Source organism: Dromiciops gliroides, chromosome X, assembly GCF_019393635.1.
Source record: "Dromiciops gliroides isolate mDroGli1 chromosome X, mDroGli1.pri, whole genome shotgun sequence".
Classification (NCBI taxonomy): Eukaryota; Metazoa; Chordata; class Mammalia; order Microbiotheria; family Microbiotheriidae; genus Dromiciops; species Dromiciops gliroides.
In genome coordinates, this window is record NC_057867.1 from 13984299 (window position 1) to 13999920 (window position 15622).

Genomic DNA, 15622 nt, shown 5'->3' on the forward strand with positions numbered 1-15622 from the left:
GGTCAATAATAAACATATTGCCAATCTCATTAGTCTCTTTCTATCTCCTTCCTGCATGAAGGTACAAATCTAAAGAACTACAGGTTTTATAAACTTTCAATTCAAGGATATGACCGAGCAATAAAAAAAATAGATCTTTCACCATAAAAAAGATCATTTTATGGTCTACGCTGCCTTCCGGCAGCATGGGCCTTTGGTCTGCAGGACGAACCTCTGGCAGCTACATTTTTCATTTGTATTTGAACAGCCTGATCCCGTGTTATTAGAGCTCCTGATTAAGCTCTTTAAATAAAAAAAGTCAATGTTGAAAGAGGAAACCACTGTAGTTAAGCTCTATGTAAACGAGTAATAGGCAAACCTCTGGAGGTTTGAAAGTTTGGTTTGGATAAGTACCTAAATCTATTCGAACCTCTTTCAATGGAAAAATCAGCTGCCACAAGGTTGGCAGGGCTTTAGGGTTTTGACAGACTCTGACATAGCTTCTGAAAATAGCCCTGTCCAATCTCCAGCCAAAGGTAAAAGTATCTATAATGAAAAGGTCAGAAATGACTCTCACGATATAAAATACATTCACTGTTTGGTTCTGCATAAGATGGTTTCTGTACTTCCTACTTTAAAATGCTTTTGGCATGCATTCAGGATGTAAATTAATTATGATTTCAAGCAAAAAACTCTAGATGTATTGAAAATAGAACTAACTAAACCAGGAAAGAAGCCTCTTGATTACCTTATATGGTTTAATTGAGGTAAGTACACACATACCCACAGGTATACACACACAAGAAAAAAAAAATCTCACTTCTAAAATATCTTCTAGGGGCAAAAATAAACAATGTAACTTTGTGCCAAAAGGAAAATGGTGGACTGAATTAGATCACCTTCGAGGTTTTCATGTTCTGATAGAGAAAATAACTTGGACTCAAGAGAAAATGCACCTTTAATAAGTAAACAGTAGATTTAGGAAGCATTTTGCCCTTTATTATAAAATTATTTAGGTTGTGTCTTCAATTCAACATACAAGCCAATCCTACCCAAAGCTAATGAAATGAATACATTTCTCAATCAATGCTAAAATTTACCCTTTAAAGGAAAAATAGCAGTAATTTTCCAAAACAGTTCTCTTGGAAAGAATACCTTTCAATACCCTTAGCTCTTGATGGTAAGTGAACTATGTATAGCCTTAATTATTCCCATCCCTTCTAGGTTCCTCCCTGAGAACTCTCACATCTTGCAAACAACCTCACAATGTCTGGGTCTCCTGCTCTTCCCGTTTTCTTAGCCTGGCATAACAGGTAGTGATATGTGGAGAGGGGAAGGAAAAAAAAACTGAAAGTTTCCCTTAAACTGTCTTTTGTTTGTTCTTAAAGGAGTTCTTAAAGGCCAGGGTTGGGAATATTCCTTTCCTCCAAAAGAAAGGGAGTGGATTTATTTTTGTTGTTAATTTTATTGATCTAACATCTGACATTTAGGTGCACTTTTTCATTTTAACTCTGATTATCATTTACTGGAAAAGGCTTGGAAAAAATGAGTTTGTATCCCTTGGGATTAGGTAAGTCTTCTGTGTTTCTGTCCCCCAGTTTCAGAAATGATTATCTTAATAGAAAGGAGTAGCAGATTAGAAATATACAGTTGCACTGCAGCAGAGACCCTAAATCTTTTTTGAATTGCTTAGAAAAGATTCCCCTCATAAATATAATTGATAATTACTTCTTCCTCACTCCTTCCCCCCATAGGACAAGGGAACTCCAGGTGTTGATCCTTGTTTGACAGGGTGTTAATGTCATTAACATTCTGTCACTACTTCCTGTCAAATGTGTTAATAGGAGCACTGTGATCAGCCACTCCCTGTCCTCTATTTCAGGGAAATGAATTAGCCCTCAGTCAATCAAAAAGCTAAGCTGATTTCTGACAACAGACATCTCTGCCACAGAAAAAAAACAGAGTAGACATGGGAAAATGTTTGCTAACAAAATCGAAGCAATAAGGTTAATGGAGTTTTTAGAAAGTTTATGATGTAAAGAATGCACGTCAAGACATATGAAAAGCCTATGCCAGGAACACTACTTAGGAAAATGGTCCTCCATCACATCAGGAGAAGCAAGGGGCACGAAGGGACTTGATGAGATTCAAGGAAGAAGTCATATTCACAGTCACACTACTCAATTAGGCACTTCTAATTAAGAAGCCAAAAATTACAAGCACTGAAGATAGGAATACTAACTGAATTCAAGTCAGTGAGAAAATGGCCCAAACAATTAGCAAGCTGTTCTTATCACAAATGTTCCCCCTTCCACCTAACTCAAACAGATCCTATTTTTCACATTTAGCAAATTGGATACAATCAGAAATCTCTCATATTTGCATCAAGGCCCAAACACACATATACACACAGACTGTATGTATATATACGTGCACGCACACGATTTCTGGCAGCCTCAGAGAGAAAAGAAGGTGATAGCCAGTAACCTATGTATTATGAATAACTGAATTATTAACTGAAACCACCCTTTTACAATTCTATTCTACAGCAATGGCAGGCACTAGGACCATGATAATCATTTTGAACATCAAAAGCACAAAGTTTTAGTTAAAGAACATTTTTTAAAATTTTATTTTAATTTGGGGGGGGCAGGCCAATGGGAGTTAAGTGACTTGCCTAGGGTCACACAGCTAGTAAGTGTCAAGTGTCTGAGGACAGATTTGAATTCAGGTCCTCCTGAATCCAGGGCTGGTGCTTTATCCACTGCGCCACCTAGCTGCCCCTTGGAGAATATTTTGTTACCCAGGAACATGCTTTCCCCTGACACTGTTTAATTATGACTTATTTTACCCAATAGTTGTGTCACAAAAACCTGTGCAAAACACAGATTGGCAGATATAAGCATAACTTGACCCTAATTTAGGGGATTGTCTTAAGGATGTATTCTCAGCCATTTCCTGTTTGAAAATGACCTACTTCTAAGACTCAGAGTCCTTCTGCCCTTGAGCTGGTAAGATATTTGTCTTCCAGATGACAGAGCATCATGGTGGGCTATGGTCCCCATATTTGGCATCTAATTACAAATAGCAGCCTATAATCTTACAGTAAGTAAAGCCTCTTTGAGGGGAAGTTACTCCCATACAGGTACCTACATTTACCCAATTTAACTACCCAAAGACTCAAGATAAAATGATCCATTGGGGCAGATATCTTAGGCAGACAGTAGAAAGTATATTGCATTTAGAGTCAGGTGTCCTGGGTCCAAATTTGGCTTGACCACTCACTATCTCTCTGAGCCTTAGTTTCCTTCTCTCTAAATGAGGGGATTGGAGTAGGTGGCCTCTCCCATCCTTTCCAGTCTTAAACCTGTGATTCAAAGAAAACTGTAACAACCAAAAGAATCACAGCTTTATTTTTTATTTATTTTTTGTGGGGCAATTGGGGTTAAGTGACTTGCCCAGGGTCACACAGCTAGTAAGTGTCAAGTGTCTGAGGCTGGATTTGAACTCAGGTCCTCCTGAATCCAGGGCCAGTGCTTTATCCACTGTGCCACCTAGCTGTCCCCTAAATTTTAATTTTAAGATAGGTTCGAGTACTATGAACCTGTCAAATTTGGCACCTAATGAATAATCACTGAGTAGGTATTCAAACCATTCAATATAGACAGGCAAGGGGCTTACTTGTGTGCTTATTTCTTCAAATGCTAGCTGCCTAAGGGTTGGTCAAGGTAAGAATACATTTTTGGGGTGGTCATGGTTGCACCAGCCTGATTCAATAATTTCTACTTTAGTAAACAATTCACTCAATTCAATACTCCAACTACTTCTGTGTAATAAATTGCTGCATGTTTTATTTTGTCTTTTTTTATTATGCCATGCAAAGTAACAGTCCCATACATTTTAATATAGTTTCCAATCCCCTTGTGGACAAACAGTCACACTTTAGTGCCACTTAAATGAAGAATAACCATTCATCTGTAACCTGCAGATACAGAAGGCACTGGATTTTCATTTTTAAATGCCTTAATTACCTGCATATAAAGTGAAAAATAAAATAAGGAGCCCAGGCCAAGTTCATATGGGTTTGAAATTACTTTTCTTTTACTAAATGAACAACAAGAGCTTCTCAGTATTGCAAGCTGTTGTGTGGCTATAGGCCAACTGTACCAAAAAAATGTTAACGGAATGAAGGGATCAGAATTCAAAGACATGAAGAAAGGAAAATTATTTTGGTCAAATCAAAAAGAGGACAAAGTAGGAACTGTTGGCTACCATCAAACAACGACATCAACGAAAGAGGATTGAATCAGCCATAAAACAAATATAGACTGCATAATGGATGGGCATACTATGACAAATGGGGTATTACAAAACTGTCAACGCCCATCATTTATCCCCCCCATGTAGTATGAGCCTTTCACTTTCCTGAAAAAAAAAAAAAACACCCAAATTATCTGCTAATACTTAGCATTCCTTAAAACACACTGGGCATATAAATAGTAATTCACCTACTTAAGTCATTAAATGAGAAACAAAACAAGAAGTATCTCCCCTACATTCTCCAATAATCATTAGGTGCTCACTCTTTATTAAGTACAGCTCAATATCAGTGATCTCAAGTTGAAAAAAAGGCCAAAAATTGAGGCAGAGGAAGAAGCAACAGCTTTAACCTTGAAAGAAGTTGACTGCCATGCACGTAAAATAATTTACTTATTATCAGATAAAGAATATAAAGTATTTATTCTCTCTGAAAATAGAAAATGGTGAAATCAATCTACAGTTAAGGATATTTATTCGTACCCAAAGGAATAGGATAGGGTTTTACCATTTTTGGAAACCAGGCCAGAAGAAAGGCTGAGAAGAAGGGGTATGAATGAGAAGGAATCAGTTCCAATACTGTGGCATTTTAGAGAACATCTTGCTAAACAAGCTCTGCTTGTTTTCTATATATCTATATTGATCTCCAAATAAACATGTAATACTATTAATATATAAGCAAGCACACATACATGCATATGTATATGTTTGCACTTATACATGCACATTTGCATGTGTATGTGTGTACGTATGCATGCATATATGTATGTATGTATTTCCTTTAGCCTGATGACTAGTCATACAGAACTAGATGTATACACAGACACACACAGAAATCCATGTCTCTCTTGGAATATCCTACAGGCACAACTCATTTGCTAAATCTTGCTGTTCCTACCTTCCAATATCTCTTGAATCTGACCCCTTATCTCCATTCACATGGCTCCCACTTTAGTTCAGGCCCTCACCACCTCTCACATAGATTATTGAAATGATCTCCTAATTGGTCTTCTTTCCTCAAGTCTCTCCCCACTGGGGTTTTTCTTCCCACCATGACCAAAATAATTTTCCTTAAGTATAGGTCTGACCATGTGATTCCCCTACTCAATCAGCTCCAGTGGTCTCTAGGACAAAATATAAACTCCTCTATTTAGCTTTTAAAGCCCTTCACCACCTGGCCCCAACCAATCTTTCCAGCTTCCCTTGACATTACTCCCCATCCCATACTCTGTGATCCATCCAAACTAGCCTGCTCTCTTTCCCTCACACAGAATACTCTATCTCCAATCTCCTTACCTCCACCTCCCAGGACCCCTTTCTTCTTTTAAGATGCTAGCTTAGACACCATCTTAGGTGGGAAACCTTTCCCGACTCCCCCCAGATGCTTGTGCATTCCCTTTCAAATTGTTTTCAATTTACCTGGGTTGTATATATTGGTACTTACCGCTGTATTTTCACACTGTAGATATATTTAAAGGCACTCACTGTGTCTTCCACTTGAATGTAAGCTCAATGGCAGTAGAGATTGTTTCAGTCTTTACATTTGTATCTCAAGGGCCCAGCACAGGGCCTGGCCCTTCACATGTGCTAAACTGATGGACATAACTTTTGGGTTTCTAACAATGTTCTTAATATGCTCTTCTTTCAGTATACAACTTTAGCAGAAGAACTTTCTACCAAAAAACAGACTGAGGACCACAGCAAAGTGCTGGAGAAAGTGCAACCTGGCAGCCCTGCCACCCTACAGAGGGCTCAAACCCTTCGATAAACATAAACACTAGCAAGGGCATTTCTTCTGCTGCAAACAAAAGTATGAGGTTTGGAGCTCCTCCCATTCCCCCTTCCCCCAAATAAAGAAAGGATATGGTCATCTTTTCCACAAACTTGTCGTGTTTGTCTTCTGTCTTAGGGAATTTCCCAATGTCACTTTCCAGGCGAGCAATCTGTTGTTCCATGGCATCAAGGTTGCTCTTGAGAGTCTGCGCTGAAACTGAAGAAGAAGGTTGCAAGAGTTACAAAAACATTCTCATCAGCTGTTCAAGTATGACGACAACCAGGACAACCCAAGGAAAACTAACTGGGCTTTTTAAGGTAGACATGAGTCCCATTAAATAGTCATTTTTCTGCATTACTCCTCATGATAATTCGACTTTTCATGAAATAAATGAATACGTAGAATATACTATCCCAAATCATCATGTTTAATGAGAGAATGTTACCTTTTTATTCAGCTATTAGGCCAAATGAACTCATTTCTATTCAAATTTATTGATGGGGAATTCTAATATTTCATTCTTTAAAATCTAATTTGAAGATTAAAGAGAAACTGCAGTTCAAACAGATCTTATTAATGCATGTACTTGGCTATATAAATTATTTAATGTTAAATCATATCAAATATCAAATATTTTTCTTTTATTGAAAATCAAAAGCTATCAAAGTTTCTGTCTTTTTTCTATCTTCGGTACCTGCAAATATCGAATAAGTGGGCTGCCTTAATGCAGAAAGAACTTGCAGTAACCCCCAATCAGACAGACAGACAGACAGACGGACAGACACACTGCTTTGGTATAGCCTCAAATACAATAATTCCTTTTAATTATCGCTAATATGATGTATCACTTCCTGTAAAGGGTTTCCCTTAGTCCTCTCTCCACAAATAACCTCTTCTTACCACATGACCACCAGTTACATGGGGAGGTCTATTTGTCAATTTCAGGATTTGGGGGTTTCCACCAAATGGACAGGGTGAGTGGCATAAGGGGTGGGCAATCTGGCCTTTAAATCCAACACTCTGAGAAACTGTCATGCTAAGAAAAGGAAGGTAAAGCAAAGCAGAATAACATTATAATGCTTTCTTTTAGTTAAGGAGAAATGTTTGGCTTATTCTGAGACACATATGAGCATCAGAATGGAAAATTCAAGAGGCTGTCAGCCACAACCCCCTCCTCACCTCCCCCAACACACACACACACACACACACATCCCACTATTGCAACCAACTCTTTGGATATGAATTCTTCACTCTGACATGAACACCTTCATAACTCAGGGGAGAAATTGCCTGAAATAGATATGGAAGTTCAAGACACTGAAAATCAAACACCAACACCAAAGACAAATTATTTTTTGTATTAATCTGTCAGTTCCAATAGTGGGGTCTGATTTAGTTTCATTTGCACAGATCTGACAAGCTTGGAAATGATTCTGTATTGGAGAAGTCTGAGGGAGTTTTGTCTTGTCAAAGCATTCCTAATGGCTCAGCAATCATTGCTGGCTTTATTTAAAAGATGAGTTTGGTAGGGAGGAAAACAAACTCTCTGACTTCAAAATTAAATCAATTTCTTTCAGCCAGGTGTTCTCTGCGTTCTGGCTAATTATTCAAGGGGTCCATTCTTCTCAGCTGCTTGACTGCAGACTGAAGAAATTGAATGGTTACTGATGTCACTTGGGTCACAGGGAAAACATCCCCACATCAGGCATTTCTACAGTATACAAAGTGTGCCTGAAGTTGGCTTAGGCCGTGTGCCGACTAAGGACACAGGATGCTAGAAAAGGACTGAGGACTTCACCCACTGCTTGCTTAGTAGTGAGATGCACTCAGAAACACCAATCTCTTCAACAGCAACAAAGGCAGGTCTGAAAAAATCAGTCAAGTGACTTTCAACCTTCCTAAAGTTATAGGAAAAATTGGATTTTTTCTCATATGTGTATGTATGTGTGTGTACATATATAAATATATATACACACACACATTAGATAGATAGATAGACAGACAGACAGATAGATAGATAGATAGATAGATAGATAGATAGATAGATAGATAGATAGATAGATAGATAGATAGATGCATTTGCAGAAGTAAATTTTGGTTCACATAAGCTAATAGCTCACAATTTGGCAGCACTGTATTTGGAGTCCTCCTGAATCTGAAGGCCTGCTGCCCTCTGAGACTATCCCCAATTTAACCTGTCTATATTTTGTTTGTTCATAATTGCTTGAATGTTGTTTTCCCTATCAGACTATGAGATCCCAGAGAGCAGCCATTGTATTTTGTCTTTCTTTGTATCCTCAGTCTTAGCATAGTGTAGGGCATTTAATAAAGCTTTAATAAATGTTTATTGACTGACAGTGTGATTCTTCTCCAGTCAGAAGACCCCTTTCTCAGCCTCCTTTGTTGAATCATTACTATTCCCACCTTACTACACAATGGTTGACCCTGAGGCTTGGTTCCCTGCTCCCAATAATCTTTCAATTGGTGGGGGATGGGGGAGAAGGAAAGAGAGCCGGAAAGGAATATATAGCTCTATCATGTGCCGGGAGGACGATGCACTAAGCCCATTATGAATACTATTGTCCTCCTCAACTCCTATGGATTCAATGATCTCTATGTAGACAATTCCCAGTTCCATAAACCTAGCCTAGTCTCTGTTCTAAACTTCAGTTCAGTATTTGAAACTGAATATCCCCAAACTCATACTCAACACATACCAAACAGAATTTGTTCTTTTTCCCCAAACCCAAATTTCCAAATTAGAGGAAAAGGCTCCACCGTTCTTCCAGTAACCCAGGTTCACAGCCTTGGTGTCATCCCCTATTCCTTACTCACTCTCACCTAACATACCCAAGTAGCTGCCAAATCTTGTTATTTCTAGCTCTCTCTCTCTCCCAACCATCTCCTTTTCTTCACTCCCACATTACCCTGCCCCTGACCCCACCTCCAACTTCCTTAGTGGAAACCCACATTACGTATTACCTAGACTACTGGAACAGCCACCAGAATGATCTACCCATCTTAAGTCTCTCCTCACTCCAATCCATCATCCCCATGAATCCCAAAGTGATTTCCTTAAGCATTGAACTACGAAACTTTTGTAATCAATAAATTCCAATGGTTCTCTCCTGCCTCTAGGAGCGATATAAATATTGGCAGCGAGGTGGCTTAGCAGATGGCATACTGGACGAGGCATTAGGAAAGCTGAGTTAAAATTCTGCCCCATACTAGCTGTGTGACCCAAAGCAAGTCACTTAATCTCTCTCAAACTCATTTTCCTCATCTGTAAACTAGGATAATAATAGCATCGACTTCACAGGGTTGGAAAGATCAAATGAATTAACATATGTAAAATACTTTGTAAATTCAAAAAAGCCATATTTAGAAATGTTAGCTAAGCTCGTCATACTGAACTCCCTCAGTGATTATTTCGAGTCCTTCATGACTTGGTCCTAACCTACTTTTGAACCCTTATTACCTAGAAATTTCCTGCCTGTACTTGACAGTGCAGTCAAAGTGGCCTTCTTACTGCTCCTTATACACAGCCTGCATTTTCTAGCCATACATTCCTATGTACTGGATACACCCCATATTTGGAGTGGCCTCACACATTACTTTTTTGCTCTCATCCCTTTGTACAGTTCATTCCAGCCCATCTGTCTACACAAACCCTTTAAGGATTCCCTCAGCTACTGTCACCTTTCCCACCAAATCAGCCTTCCTGGATTTATTTGGTACATACTTATCTATGTACCTGCTGTTTTCCTCAATGAAATGCCCACTTTTGAAGGGCATCTCTATTCCTTAGCACAGTGACTGGCACCTAGGAGCACTTAAGATATGCTTGTTGACTGATTGAGTGAAACAGTTAGCCTGTCATTATCCCATTTTGCAGAAGAGGAGACTGAAGTGAAAGGTAAGAGCTAGTATTTATATAGTACTTAAAAGGCTGCAAAATGTTTTAAAGATATGATTTCCTTCAAAACAACCATAGAAAAGCCCTATGAGGTCATTATTAAGGATAGTAGTCGTATTTTACAACCAGGGAAGCAGGTTAATAGGCACCCTGCCCCAGCTCACAGTGTTACTGAGTATCGGAGGGGAGAATCCAATGCAAGCTTTCCCTGCTCCCAGTTTAGCCCTGTATTCACTATACCACGCTGATTTCTCAAAGCCACCTTTTATTGCTGGGAGAGATCTGCCTAGCAATTTTACAAGGGAGAAAGGAAAAGCAGCAGAGGAATATTTCATTATCATGACAGGCAGCATGGCGAAGTGGAGAGAGAAGCAGACTTGGAGTGAAGAAGCCACTTCTGACACTTATTAACTGGCTGATTTGGGGCAAGTCTTTTAACTAAATTAACAGTCACTGTCTTCATATGTAAGAAGGAGATGAGATTACTGGCACTCCTTAACACAAAGGTTTGCTTTGTAAACCAGAATGAGCTATAACAGGTATCTCTTAATAAGCCTAGGTTGATGGAAAAGTAGGAAAATGCTGACAAATCGTTAAATAACTTTGAAAGCCTCTCTTTGCTACCCTCTCATTTTTCTCCCATTCTATGGAAAATTCCTTCCCCAAAGTCCTGCTCCATCACTTCTCTGCAGCATGGAACCTCTGACAAGTTCTACCATTCTGGAAAAGGCCCTGATAATAGATTGCATCTGCTTTCCAAGGACCAGTGGAGGCTGGTAGGGCTGGGCCACTTGGTGATGAATTATATGGCCAGAGAATCAACAAAATAAAGAAAATACAAAATGGCCTCTAGTTGTAGGTGGCTCCCTTCCACTTCTGCAGTGACAGTGACGAGTTGGCAGAAAAGAGGGCATGCAGTGCTAAGAATTACAGGGTGCTTAGATCATCTATGATTTAATTGTTGATACTTTAAATGTGAAAGCCCTGTGTAATGACCAACTAAGCAGCCATACTAAAGGAATTTAATTAAATCATTCTTTATTTCTCACTATAAACCAGAAGGAAGTTGCGACTAAATAAAAGGATAGCTCATAGGTACTCCTTGGAGAGACAAAGAGAGGAGTTGGTTTTATTATATACCCCTAGTTAATAAGAAACATTATTTCATGGGACATTTGGTCATTTTATATTGCAATAGGCTTATAGGTGGAAAAGACCTTCAAAGCCATCAAGTGCAATTACTTCTAGTATTTTGAAAAGAGCTCCATAGAAATAAATTGCAGCTTATCCAGTAACACCAGTTTCAGAGGATTACAAGACTGCAATATTCTGCGAAGACCCTCCAACTTAAATCAAAGGCTTATGGATAAGACTATCAAGCCTTATATCATTTAGTTCTTCTAATGTCTGTCCACTCACTAGATAAGTATCACACTTTTAGAGTCCCAAATGCTGTTATTATTTTTAAATTTTTTTCAGCTGTGTCATTATTTATTGACTAATGGTATCATTTGAAAAGATTCTGTTTAAATAATTAAAACTTATTACAAGGCTCATATCAATATTTTAGACTGAATACTTTTGCTTTTTAAAAAGACAACAAATCCAAGTTTTAGAAAAGAATTTACCTCTCCAGGATCTTATAAAAGTGGGCATTCATAAATTTCAGCATGACTTAACTATATGAATTTGCTCTCATCATTTCCTAAACTAAATATATTCTTTAGTCCAAAAGAACTAAACAAAAGAGTTGTTCAGTGGGAAAAGGGACAACATATGAGACATTAATATCAGTGAAAGGTTACCAGCATTTGCCCCCATAAGGTATTGGGCTTAAGGGTTATTTCTGTGGCTGCCATATTAATATACTAATATATATGTTAGGGAGCTTTAATGACAGTGCAAACATTTTCAATCTGAGTCATTTCAATTGACTGATTAGTCTTTCTGGTGGCACTTTATTCTCTCCTCCACTGTTTCACTTTTTATATCTGCCAGTAAATTACTGAATCTGAATTATAATCTGAAAAAAATTAAATTATAGCTATTGAATTCTTTAATATAGGCTTATTGTTTGTACTCCATAAATAATTTTTAAACTTACTATAGTCACTTGAGATATGTGTAGTTGAAAATTCCCCAAGATTTCTTTAGCAGAAAAAAGTACACATTTTCCCTGCTTCTAGCAAGTATGTTAGTGGTTTTCCAATCAATTATGTCAATTAAAGTTCTAGAATTTTCCTGATTCCTCTTCAAATTGTCATTAATGGCAATACTAGTACAAAAAGTTTGAGAAATAATTGGAAAACAAAGAGTCCTCCGCAGGCTGGATGAAAAGAGATATAAAAATCCTTCTGAAAAACTAACAACACACACTTTTGGACTAAAGTTACCATCATTCTCTACCAAAATTTTAACACAAAGTAATAATATTTATTTCATTTGAGCCCCCAAACATGATAAGTAAAAATGAATTGGACAGAGTCCTGGACAGCAGCAGGGGCACATACACATTGTCATTTTCTTGACAAAATTAACATTTTCTTCACAACATTAACATAACTCATCCAAAGAGCAGAGAAAAGAAAAAGGATATCATGAGTGGTCTGAACAATAGATAGAATTGAATTCTTCCTGAAGCACATTTATAAGTTAATGGTTTCATTTTATGTGAATGCCATACATAAAAATGAAAGAACATGATATATAAATAAATGTGTTTATGCTAAAGTGAAAACAAAGCTCATCATTGTAGGCTTCCTTGGACTTCAAAGAAAAATAAAAAATAAATATTGTCTAAGTAGTAATAAAAATGAAAGAATTATTGATCTTTAATTTCAGGGGTTAGAGAGTTAAGTTTTAAAAGTCTGAACATACATTTTAAAAATCAAATAAATTTATTTTTGTTTTGATGGGGCAGTGAGGGTTAAGTGACTTGCACAAGGTCACACAGCTAGTAAGTGTCAAATGTCTGAGGCCGCATTTGAAATTAGGTCCTCCTGAATCCAGGGCTGGTACTTTATCCACTGCGCCATCTAGCTACCCCAAGGAAACTTATTTTTAAACTAAATGGGGTTTAAAAAATAGCAAAATAGATCAGAGGAACAGAATATATAAAGAAGTTATCAGAGAGAATAGAACTCAATAACCATGAGTTTGATAAACTTGAAAACTAATTACTTGGGAAGAACTCCTTATTTAATAAGAACTGAATGGGAAAACTGGAAAGATGTTGTGCAGAAATTAGGTCTACAAAATACAAAGACATCATTTTCCACAGAAGGCATTTGACCTGAATATACAAAGTCTCACAATGAAAAAAACCCTAAAATAAATCTGATCAGAAATCTTTCATACCTGTGACTAGGGGGAATTTTTTTTTTCAGGGCAATGAGAGGTAAGTGACTTGCCCAGGGTCACACTGCTAGTAAGTGTCATGTGTCTGAGGCCAGATTTGAACTCAGGTACTCCTGAATCCAGGGCCGGTGCTTTATCCACTGCATCACCTTGCTGCCCCTAGGGAGGAAATTTTTAACCAAACAATGGCTAAACAAAATACAAAAGAATAACTTCGACTAAGATATATTGCTAAGTTACAACACAAACAAAATCAACACAGCTTGGTTAAGAAGAAAAGCTGTTGACTGGGGAAAAATCTTTGCACCAAATATCTTTTATAAAAATCTGACATCTGGGGGCAGCTATGTGGCACAGTGGATAAAGCACTGGCCCTGGATTCAGGAGGACCTGAGTTCAAATTCGATCTCAGACACTTGACACTTACTAGTTGTATGACCCTGGGCAAGTCAATTAACCCTTACTGCCTCACAAAAAAAAAAAAAATCTGACATCTAAGATAAATACAGAGTTAATTCAACTGATCCAGAAAAGAGATTGAGGAAAGATAATTTAAGCATTACTGGTCTACCTGAAAGCCCTGAACATAAAAAGAGCCTCAATATCATATTTTAAGAAATTATAAAGCAAAACCGCCCAACTATCTTAGAATCAGAGGGCAAAATAGAAACTGAAAGAATCTATTGATCACCTCCTGAGAAAGATCCCCAAATGAAAACTCTCAAGAACCTTACAGCAAATTACAGAGCTACTAGGTCAAGGAGAAAATAAAACAAGCAGCCAGAAAAAAATAATTCAAAATACTGTAAAGATACAATCAGGATCAATCACTCAAGAATGGGCAACTACCACAATAAAGGAGCAAAGGGCTTGGAATGTGATGTTTCAGAAGGCACATGATATTCCAGATTTGAAAGGAGTTAGGATTACAACCAAGAATAACCTACCCAGAAAAACAGTATAATCCTACAGGGGAGAAATAGGATATGTAATTAAATAAAGGACTTTAAAGTATATCTCATGAAAAGACCAGAGTTGAATAGAAAATCTGATATTCAGACACAAGCTCTGAGAGAATTAGAAAAAGATAAATATGACTGAGATATCATAAAGGATTTAAGACTAAAGTGTTTAGGTTCCCATATGGGAAGATAGTACCTGTAACCCCTAAGAACATTATCATCATTAGAGCAGTTAGAAGGAGTCTACTTAGAGAGCATGAGTTTCAGTCTATTATGTTGGGAGGATTTCAAAAGAAAAATGGAAAAATGAGAAAGAGGAATGCACTGGGAGAACAGTAAAGGGACAGGAAGAGTGGGGGAAATTATCCCACATAAAAGAGGAAAAGTGTGGGGAAAAGGGAGTGGAGCAGGTAATGCTTGAAATTTCATTCTCAGCTGAACTGATTCAAAGAGGAAAGAAAAAAAATACATACACACATATACACATATATATGCATACACACACTCAGTTGGGTAGAGAAATTCATCTTATTCAACAGGAAAATAGGGAAAAGATTAACAGAAAGGGATAGAGCTAATAAGAGGGAGGCATTGATAAGAAGGAAAACAGTTATTTGAGGAGGATCAAGGATTAAAAAAGAATTATAAATAGAATAGGATGGAGAGAAAGGTACAGTTTGCAATCATAATTGTGAATATGAATGGGATAAATTTACCCATAAAATAGAAGAGGATAGAATACATTAGAAACCAGAATCCAAAAAAATACATTGTTTACAAGAGACAGACTTAAAACAGAAAGACAAAGAGTTAAAATGAGGTATTGGAGTAGAATCTAGTATAAAATACTTGAAAGTCTGCTTGCCAAGATACACACAGGAACTATATGAACATAATTAGAAAATACTCATCACACAAATGCAGACAAATCTAAATACCTGGAGAAATACCAATTACTCATAGGTAGGCTGGGCAAATATAATAAAAATGACAATACTGCCTAAATTAATTTACTTATTCAATGTCATACCCATAAAACTCTAAAAGAATTATTTTATTAAGCTAGAAAATAATAACAATATTCTTCTGGAGGAAGAAAAGGTCAAGACTATTAAGGGAATCAGTGAAAAAATGTGACAGAAGGAGGCCTTACAGTACTAGATCTCAAACTATATTACAAAGCAGTGAACATCAAAACAATTTGGCACTGGATAAGAAATAGAGTGGCTGACCAAGGGAATAGATTATGTATATTCAATATAAGAAGTAATTGAATACATTAGCCTAGTGTTTGAGAAACTCCAAAATTCTAGTTAT

At 37.3% G+C, this 15622-nt stretch overlaps 1 protein-coding gene across 4 annotated transcripts in view; it reads right to left on the reverse strand.

Annotated features, from left to right (window-relative positions):
* DIAPH2 (diaphanous related formin 2) overlaps positions 1-15622 on the reverse strand; it is a 908274-nt gene that overhangs the window by 328431 nt on the left and 564221 nt on the right. For all 4 annotated transcript variants that reach the window (XM_043974079.1, XM_043974078.1, XM_043974081.1 and 1 more), the window contains one exon: positions 6162-6286. In XM_043974079.1, coding sequence (XP_043830014.1) covers positions 6162-6286 — 125 coding nt within the window. The remainder of the gene's footprint in view (positions 1-6161; positions 6287-15622) is intronic.